Here is a 10,411-nt window from a genome sequence, read left to right on the forward strand (position 1 = left end):
GCTGAAAGTGAGGATGACTTGAGGCACTTACTGATGAAGATTAAAGAACACTGTCTGCAGTATGGATTACATCTCAATATAAAGAAGACAAAAATCCTCACAACTGGACCAATAAGCAGCATCACAATAAATGGAGAAAAGATTGAGGTTGTCAAAGAATTTACATTGCTTGGTTCTACAGTTGATGCCAGTGGAAGCAGCAGTCAGGACATGAGAGGACATATAGCACTGGGTAGGTAGGCTGCGAAGGAACTCTTTCAAGTGCTGAGGAGCAAGGATGTCCCCTTGAGGACTAAGGTGCACCTGACACAGGCCATGATATTTCCAGTGACCTCGTATGCATGTGAGAGCTGGACAATGAATAAGGAAGACTGAAGAGGAGTTGATACTTTTGAGTTGTGGTGCTAGCGAAGAATGCTGAAGGTACCATGGACTGCCAAAAGAACTAACCGATCTGTTCTGGAGGAAGTGTGGCCGAGATGTTCCTTGTAAGCGAGGATGGCTAGACTTCATCTCACCTACTTTGGTCATGTTGTCAGAGGGGACTATTCCCTAGAGAAGGATGTCATGCTTGGTAAGGTGGAGGGTTGATGAAAGAGGGGAAAGCCTTTGACGAGATGGATTAACATGGTGGCTGTGACAGTGGGCTCAAGTATAGCAAGGATCATGGAGCTGGCATGGGATTGGGCGGTGTTTCGTTCTGCTGTTCATGGGGTCACCATGAGTTGGAAATGACTCAATGGCACCTAACACCATAACAACTCCTTTTCATCTGTGTCAATGTAATTTACCGCCTTGTTTTATCATTGTTTCCAGTGAATAAAGTAGCCCTACTGATGGTTAAAAACACTTAGCTCCTAACTAAAGGTGTGCCATTTCGATCCCATCAGTTGCTCCAAGGTGTTAGATGTGGCAGTGTGATTCCTTCACCATTACAGCCTTGGACATCTCATGGGACATTTCTTCTGTGTCCTATAGTGTTGGCATGAGTTGGAGTTGACTCAGCACATAACAACAATGACTAGATAGTTCACAAGAATTATTAATTTTAAGGAATACTATTATTATTATTTTTTAAATATGGGAAATAAATTTTAATTCTACTAGTACATACAGCTTATGGATTTACTGCATCAAATATGTTTTACCTTATGTACATCTGTTGTTGTTGTTGTTGTTATGTGTCGTCGAGTCGGACCCGACTCATAGCGACACCTCCTTGGGTTTTCCGGGGCAGTATCACTATGGAAGTAGATTGCCTCATCTTCCTTCTGAGGAGTGACTGGTAGGTTTGAACTGCCAGCCTTCTGGTTAGCAGTCAAGTGCCTTAGGATTAAGTGACCTTAATTTAACCAGTCATATGTTTCAGTCTGTAGTAATAAATCATGCAGTTTTTTTCACTCCTGTGTTTTTCTTAACTTTTCTTAACTGTAGAATTAGCATAGTATTTCACAGAAGATTCTCATTTTTCTTCTAGACTAGTGACTATAAGCTATACATCTAGTTATTTACCTGTACAAGTGACCTTTTTACTTTTATTTCTTTATAAGTTTGTTAGAAACAATAAAAAGCAGGACTTTAAAACCAAAACACCTACATGGGCTCTTTTCCCACAGGGCAATGTGGAACAGATAAACTAGAGAATAAGCACTTGTTGCTTAAGATGTTCATCATGGACATCAGTTCTTCAGTTTGCAAACCGATACCTTTTGTAATGTAATAAACAGATTCTAGTTCTCCAGGAGACAAGGATTTGTACATTTAATTCATTTCATGAAGATTTATTCTGTAGTGGACACTGATAATTTTATATCTTAAATATTTCTGGACACATCAGTTCAGGCCTATATCATCTTTATTTGCACTGTTGCTTTCTAATTAGTTTTCCGGCATTCTTTCTTTTTCTTTTTTAAAATTGTGATGTGAGGGGAAATTTAAAGAGTAAATTAGTTTTCCTTTCAGTTCTCTGTTCTTATGCCCCTCAAATTCATCCTCCCACAGCATTTAGAGTGATCTATATCACATGTAAATATAACCATGGACTACTCATTCAAACATCTTACTTAATGTCCTAGCATATGAGGCCTTTTATCATCTAACTTCTACTCAGCTCTCCATCTTTAGCCTTTTCCCCTCCCTGCTCAATTATCTGACAAGATATATAAATAAATAATATGTATTATGTAATAATATTATAATATTTAATATATAATATTAATACAAAGAAATAATTGCAGTTCAGGGAGGTAAATATACAGAAGAAATTTTAAAAGTAGTAGTGTAACAGCAAGGAAAGAGACACTTAAGTTACCTGGGGAAACATAGCCATAATCAAGGAAGACTTTATACACATAGCTGATTGAGTATTAAAAGATGAAAGCAATTTGTCATACAGAATAGTGGAGGAAACATTTCATACAAAAAGAACAGGGTGTACATTAAGAGAGGTGTAACAGTAAGTTTGGAAACTGAACATTGCTGCAACTGAGGCTAGTGTGTTTAAAAAAAGTACTATTAATGAGGTAAAGAATAGTGTATATGGTGGCTTCATATGTTCCTATTATATTTTTTATTGTTTTGTTCCTTTATGTTGGGTGGATGGATTTGTGAATGAATCTTTGAGGTGTTTATATCTCTTGAACCTGGTAACATCTAGTGTCCCTTTAAATGATTTGTTGACGTTTTAAAAATTATAATTATTTCTTAAACAAGTAAACATTCAGTTTAAGGTTAAGCTTAATTTAAATTCTCATTTGGTGTAAAATACTATTTTCTGTCTTTTTTTATGAAGGTTAAAAATTTTATCTCACTGTTCTATGTGTATATTTTAACTGAATATTGATTTTTTTCAGCAGAACTGGAGTTAAAAATGAACTCAGAAGAAGAGCAAGACAGACTTGATGAAAGTGAAAATAATCAGTCACAAGTATGTAAAAATTTTAATTTAAATTTCTCATTTATTATTCATATGCTTTAATACCTAGCATAGTCCAAAAGACATTACGTTTTGGACAACACTTTGGGATTTATAGATTATATCATACTTTATGTTCAATTTTTAAAACATTTTAAGTAGTTAAAAAATGTAAAGTTTTCTTAGAATCTATAGTAATGTGTGGCTTTACTTTAAATTTATCCTTGGAAAAGAGGGAAATAAAATTCCTGAATATTATTTGCTTCTTTCGTTTTTATAACCTCTTTACATGATACGTAAGCTGGATTCAAAAGAAGACGTGGAACAAGGGATATCATTGCTGATGTCAGATGAATCTTGGCTCAAAGCAAAGAATGCCAGAAAGATGTTTACTTTTGTTTTATTGACTATGCAAAAGCATTCGATTGTATGGATCATAACAAATTATGGATAACATTTCGAGGATTTCACAACACTTAATTGCACTCATAAGGAACCTGTGCATAGACCAGGAGGCTGTTTGAACAGAACAAGAGGATACAGCATGGTTTAAAATCGGGAAGGGAGTGTGTCAGGGTTGTATTCTTTCACCATACTTATTCAATCTGTATGCTGAGCAAATAATCTGAAAAGCTGGACTATATGAAGAAGAATGTGGCATCAGGATTGGAGGAAAACTCATTAACAGCCTGCGATATCCAGATGACACATCTCTGCTTGCTGAAAGTGAGGATAACTTGAAGCGCTTACTGGTGAAGATTGAAGACCACAATCTGCAGTATGGATTACACCTCAATATAAAGAAAACAAAAATCCTCACAACTGGACCAATAAGCAACATCACAATAGAGAAAAGATTGATGTTTCCAAAGACTTCATATTACTTGGTGCTATGACCAACACCAATGGAATCAGCAGTCAAGACATCAGACAATGTATTACATTGGGCATATCTGCTGCAAAAGACTTCAAGTGCTGAAGAGCAAAGATATCTCCTTGAAGACTAAGGTGTGCCTAACCCAAGCCATGGTATTTTCAATTGCCTCTTATACATGTGAGAGCTGGACAATGAATAAGCAAGACCAAAGAAGAGTTGATGCTTTTGAGTTGTGGTGGTGGAGAAGAATACTAAAAGTACCATGGACTGCTAAAAGAACAAACAAATCTATTCTGCAAGAAGTGCAGCTGGAATGCTCCTTGGAAGTGAGAATGGCCAGACTTCATCTCGCCTACTTTGGTCATGTTATCAGAAGGGACCATTCCTTGGAGAAGGATGTCATGGTTGTTAAAGTGGAGGATCAATGAAAAAGGGGAAGGTCTTCAACAAGATGAATTGACACAGTGGCTGCAACAGTGGCCTCAGGTTTAGCAAGGATTGTGAGGCCGGCACAGGACCAGACAGTGTTTCAATCTGCTGTACGTAGGGTCGCCGTGAGTCGGAGATGACTTGATGGCACCTAACAACAACAACACCATTACATGGTAAATTCACTATAAATATTGAACCATATGATTAAGAAGTGGAAATTATGAACAATATAGCAATGATAGCCAATGAATTGGATTTGTGTAGATGGAGTTATTACTCTCAGTGGTTCAGGTTTTGAAGTTTCCTATGCCAGCCACTAATGGCAAGGTTAATGATTAATTGTGGCTATGATCTCTGTGTAATTGACTTGAAAGTGTATATTCAGGAAGAGAATGGGGTCATAAAATTAACCCAACTGCCTATTAAGAGAATCACATCTTTCAGAACGGGGCATTTGGTATTTGGGTACAAACAATGACTTTCTAACTTACTCACCTCAGTGCTTTCTTTCTATTTCATTTTAGTATAGGAAATCAGTAAATATTGTTTAAGAAAACGTTATCCACTCCCATTAAAAAAAACAAATTCACTGCCGTCAAGTCTAATCCAACTCACAGTGACCCCTCTTTGGGTTTGCGAGGCAGAATTACTACAGAAGTAGATTGCCCAACCTTCCTTCCGAGGAGTGGCTAGTAGGTTTGGACCACCAGCCTTCTGGTTAGCAGTCAAATGCCTCAGGGAACATTAAAATGTATTTGAACTGAACTCCAGCAGGTAACCTGTATAGGTATACAACACTATCATATTATATAATTTGAATCAAAATTTAGCAATTTCCTTTTCTTTCTACTTGATGTTAATTGACTGAGGCTACTAATAACTTAAAGTTTGCCCACACTTCAGGTATTAATTAATAAATGTCTTAAATGCATGGTAGGGGCTCACTATTGAAGGTATGATGAAGTCAGACCTTTTTAAATGAGGAAGCATTTGTAATATTAAAAATCATCTCCAAATTCATTTTTTATAGGTTTAATATATAATGAATTAACTTTAGTCCAAAAACCCAGTGACAAAATTAAGTTTGCTGGTTCATGTTTTTCTTATATTTTAGTTTAAGGAAATTTATTTTTCACTTCTGAAGTACAAGTCAGTGATTTGAAAGTACCTAAAAGTAGATTAAAAAGTTTAACAGTTAAATTTTAATTGTTTTCTAAGTTTTCTTTGTCCATACTTGATTACCTAAGGACAGTTATTTTGGCTGAATGATGATCCCACAGAACATGGAAATTATCAAACAATATCACTGATATCACATGCAAGTAAAATTTTACTGAAGATAATTAAAAAACGGTTGCAGCAGTATATTGACAGAGAACTTGCAGAAATGCAAGTTGGATTCAGAAGGGAACATGGAGCGAGGGATATCATAGCTGATGTCAGATGGATCTTGGCTCAAAGCAAAGAATACCAGAAAGATGTTTACTTGTATTTTATTGATTATGCAAAGGCATTCGATTGTATGGATCATAACAAATTATGGATAACATTGAGAAGAATGGGAGTTTTAGAACACTTAATTGTCCTCATGAGCAACCTGTGCATAGACCAGGAGGCTTTTGTTCGAACAGAACAAGGGGATACTGCATGGTGTAAAATCAGAAAGGGAGTGCATCAGGGTTGCATCCTTTTGTAGTTGCTCAGTCTGTAAGCTGAGCAAGTAATCTGAGAAGCTGGGCTATATGAAGAAGAACGTGGCATCCAGATTGGAGGAAGGCTTATTAACAACCTGAGATATACAGATGACACAACTTTGCTTGCTGAAAGTGAGGATGACTTGCAGCACTTACTGATGAAGATTAAAGACTACAATCTGCAGTCTGCAGTCTACCTTATATGCATGTGAGAGCTGGACAGTGAATAAGGAAGATAGAAGAAGAGTTGATGCTTTTGAGTTGTGTGTTGGAGAAGAATGCTGAAAGTACCGTGGTCTGCTAAAAGAACAAACAAATCTGTCCTGGAAGAAGGGCAGCTGGAATGCTCCTAGGAAATGAGAATGGCCAGACTTCATCTCACCTACTTTGGTCATGTTGTCAGAAGGGAAAATTCTGTGGAGAAAGATGTCATGCTTGGTAAAGTGGAGGGTCAATGAAAGAGGGGAAGGCCCTCAACAAGATGGATTGACATGGTGGTTACAGCTATGGGCTCAGGTATAGTAAGGATCGTGAGGCTGGCACAGGACTGGGTGGTGTTTTGTTCTGTTGTATATAAGGTCCCTGTGAGTTGGAGATGACTTGACGGTACATAATATCAACAACAAAAGAGTTATTTTAAAAACATGCACCTTGGCAGAAAAGACATCTGAAAATCGAAACAAGCAAGTTAATCTTCCACTTCTACTTTTCCATCTGTCAAAAATGCTTCCAGAAAGAGAAATGAATAGGGAGTGTGATAGGATATATCTGTGTATTCAAACCTTCCTTGTGTGCCAAAGTAGGAAGAAATAAGGATCAACCAAGGCAAATTAGAGGTGAAAAATAATTAAAAACTCATCACAAATAAGTTAAAACAGAAATTTGGTGACATTTGTTCAAAATAAAAAATTGCTGCTTGTCTTGAGGAAGAGCCACTACAGGACAATTCTAAAGAAGGCGCAGACTTAAAGGAAACCCCTTCTAGTTTGTCAGATACTTGAGCTCTGGTAGCATAGTGCCTAAGGCACTTGACTGCTAACCAGAAGGCTGGCGGTTCAAACCCACCAGCCACTCCTCGGAAGGAAGGTTGGGCAATCCTACTTCCGTAGTGATACTGCCTCGGAAACCCAAGGAGGGCTTGCTATGAGTTGGGACCGACTCGACGGCAAATAACAACAACAACAACATACTTGATTGTAGGAGCTCTGGTAGCATAGTGCCTACAGCACTTGACTGCTAACCAGAAGGCTGGTGGTTCAAACCCACCAGCCACTCCTCAGAAGGAAGGTTGTGTAATCTACTTCCATAGTGATACTGCCTTGGAAACCCAAGGAGGGGTCGCTATGAGTCAGATCTGACTTGACAGCACATAACAACAACATACTTGATTGGGAGGAAAAAGATGCATCTGGAGTATCCTTCTCTGTAGGGTTCCAAGCACTTCCTGAGCTAAGAGAACCTAGTCTCTGTGACCGTCTGTTTTTCTATCCTTTGTACTCTGCAGCCCAAAAGTATGCTTCCCAGTCATCTTCTAAGCTTCATTTAAATAATAACAAATTAGACTTTGAAAATGATAATAAACCAGACACTCAACATGTTTTTAACAAAAACAAGAAGAGTGTAATGTTGCAGAAAGTGAAAATGTGAAGAATGCAGAAGTAGCTACAATTGAAATGAAAAAAGACCAAGAGTTTGACATGCAAATGGCAAAAAATAAGAACCAAAATACTACTAAATGGGAATTAGCTATCAAACATGCCTCCACCTAGTGATCCAAAAAGCCTTTTTGGTTCATGGGTTACCCGCTCTGGTGAAATGAAGTACATGATTACAATAAAATGCTACAGACTTTCTGCCATCACAAACATTTATGAGAAGTCAAAACCAATATAAGACTTGTTCCAGAAGTTATTATGTGATAATTGCAGTGCAAATACTTCTAAAAGCATGGACCTTGAATTAGGAAATAGTGAGTTATACTGCACCATATGATAAGGGAGCTCTGGTAGCACAGTGGCTAAGACACTTGCCTGCTAAGCAGACGGCTGGCGGTTCAAACCCACCAGCCACTCCTCAGAAGGAAGGTTGGGCAATCCTACTTCCCATAGTGATACTGCCTCGGAAACCCAAGGAGGGGTCACTATGAGTCGGGTTTGACTCAACAGCACATAACAACAACAACAACATATGATGGTAAAATATCACAAGTATATCTCAGTGAAGAATTACAGTAAGACATGCAAAGATTTAAGAATGAGGTAGGCTTTTTACAGGTAGAATTTCTGGCTTTGGGCAAAGAGAAAGATCAACTTCAAAAAGAGGTGGAAGTTAATTTGCTGCTGCTCTTTGTTTTTCTTCTTTCCCAATTATCTGATCCATTCTGATTTGCTACTTATGAAAAGGTTGTGTAGAAAATGGTGTTGTCTGCTTATATAATGGTGATGGATTATTTCTGCCACCTAAATGAGTTTAGTAAAGCTTTTTTATGACTTGCATTTCTTAATCAACCTAAGTCTCTCTGTCAGTCTTTGGTTGCATATGAACTGGCAAACTAATTTAGCTATACACCTTGTGACCTTCTGAAACAGAAGAGATGTAAAGGAAATTGCTAAAAAGTATAGCAAGTTCTTTTTTAAGTTACACTTTCTTAGACAATAAAATGAGAAGCAGTAACAGAGAAGGGATATATAAAAATGTATGTAAGCTTGAGAGGTGTAACAAATATTCCCAGATAAACTAATGTATTAACTTTTATTTGTACAAGTTTATCATCTTTACCCAAAATCTTGGAATTTATAATTCCAAAATGATCACTTAGACATATTTTTAATAAATGTATATCCTTCCTCATATTTTTTAAATCACCATTCTCAAATAGTTTCTGTTGAGTCACATCTTTACATTATCTTATGCAATAAAGTATAGTAACTTGTTGACATGTATGATTTTATCTTATAGGTAGCATAAAGGCTTAGCAAAAAGTTCAGTACTTAACTCCAAAATAGAAAGCTGAGTACTAAGGTGCATTGACCTTTAAAATGAGGGGGAAAAAAAAAATCTAGAGCTATTCTTCTTTAAACCATTGGTAGATGAGGCCCCATTAAGGGATTCAATCAGTTTGCCCCAGTTACACATTTAATTCTTCAAATTCACAGGAACTTTGGATGAATCATTTAACCTTCCTAGGTTTTGCTCTCATTATCAATAGATGGTGGAACTATAGTGGATAATTCCTTTTATACCCTCTAGATACAAAGTTTTATGGTTATTGAATATGAAACGTAAGAAACTACTGATTTTCCAGAATTCCTCACTAACAGTTTAGCAATTTCATTCTGCTCCTTGTATTATTTATGGTAAATTTTGGTTCATATGATATATTGACCACTTTCATTTTTTTGATATTACCAGGTTTCAAGTGAAAAAAGAATTGTGGAAGACATTGAGGGGAAAGAGAAGCTTAGTGTAGAAAGGGGAAGCTTCATTTCTGTTACCAAAGCCCATAGTGTTATACCTTCTAGGATGGTCTGCTTAATGGAAAATCTAAGTGGTAAAGACAGAAGAGGATAGATTGTGTGTCTTTGTCTTTTTATATTTCTGTCTCTGCCAGTCAAATAGGGGTGAAAATATTACGTAGTAACGAGTGGGCATAAATAAGAGCACAGAATTAAGAAAAGTCTTTTTGAAATTTTGGGAAATTCTGCTTTTTGATCCAAACAGAAATGAAGAGGATTGATAAATATTTCAGAGGCCTGTAATGATAAAATTAAAGTAAGCACAAAAATATTTTTTGTGATTGAAATCATGACAGTTCTTTTAACTGAACGAAGTAATGATAATTATCCTAAGAAACAAACTTTCATTAAAGGTTGAAGAAGAAAGGAAGAAGTTCAAAAGTAGTGAATTTAAAGTATCAGAACACATGTATGACTCTGCTGCTGACAATAATGATGATGAATTAATTCCACAAGGAAAGTGTGGAAAAATTGATAATCAGCAATTTCTCATTAAGGAGAAGGAAGATTCGGATAGGTAAGCCTATAGAAGTATTTAATGGTAGGTATTGTTATTTCCTTATAAAGCTAATTCTTTTTGGGCTACTGTTAGGATAAACAAGTTGTATAAGTTTGTTGGAGATGATCATCCTTACTTATTAGCCCGAAAAATGAAATACTCTCTACAATCATTGTATTAAAATAGTAAAAACCTCACAATGACAAATGTGAGGGAAAAGACATTTTCATATAGTGTTGGTATATGTTGTTGTTAGGTGCCATTGAGTCATCTGACCCATAGCAAGTCAGATGTATTTGCTGTGTACAGCAGAACATAATGTACATAGCAGAGAATACCAGAAAGATGTTTACTTGTGTTTTATTGACTATGCAAAAGCATTCAATTGTGTGGATCATAACAAATTGTGGATAACATTGAGAAGAATGGGAATTCCAGAACACTTAATTGTACTCATGAGGAACCTGTACATAGACCAGG

At 36.5% G+C, this 10,411-nt stretch overlaps 1 protein-coding gene across 1 annotated transcript in view; it reads left to right on the plus strand.

Moving 5' to 3' along the window:
- LOC103193265 (ankyrin repeat domain-containing protein 26) overlaps window positions 1–10,411 on the plus strand; it is a gene marked incomplete at its 3' end in the record, with an annotated part of 130,106 nt that overhangs the window by 69,801 nt on the left and 49,894 nt on the right. Inside the window, 2 exon segments of the mRNA XM_007936421.1 lie at window positions 2,853–2,926; window positions 9,786–9,949. Of these exon segments, the coding sequence (XP_007934612.1) occupies window positions 2,853–2,926; window positions 9,786–9,949 (238 nt within the window).

Source organism: Orycteropus afer, unplaced genomic scaffold (assembly GCF_000298275.1).
Source record: "Orycteropus afer afer isolate SDZICR_OR568_19922 unplaced genomic scaffold, OryAfe1.0 scaffold00035, whole genome shotgun sequence".
NCBI classification, from domain to species: Eukaryota; Metazoa; Chordata; class Mammalia; order Tubulidentata; family Orycteropodidae; genus Orycteropus; species Orycteropus afer.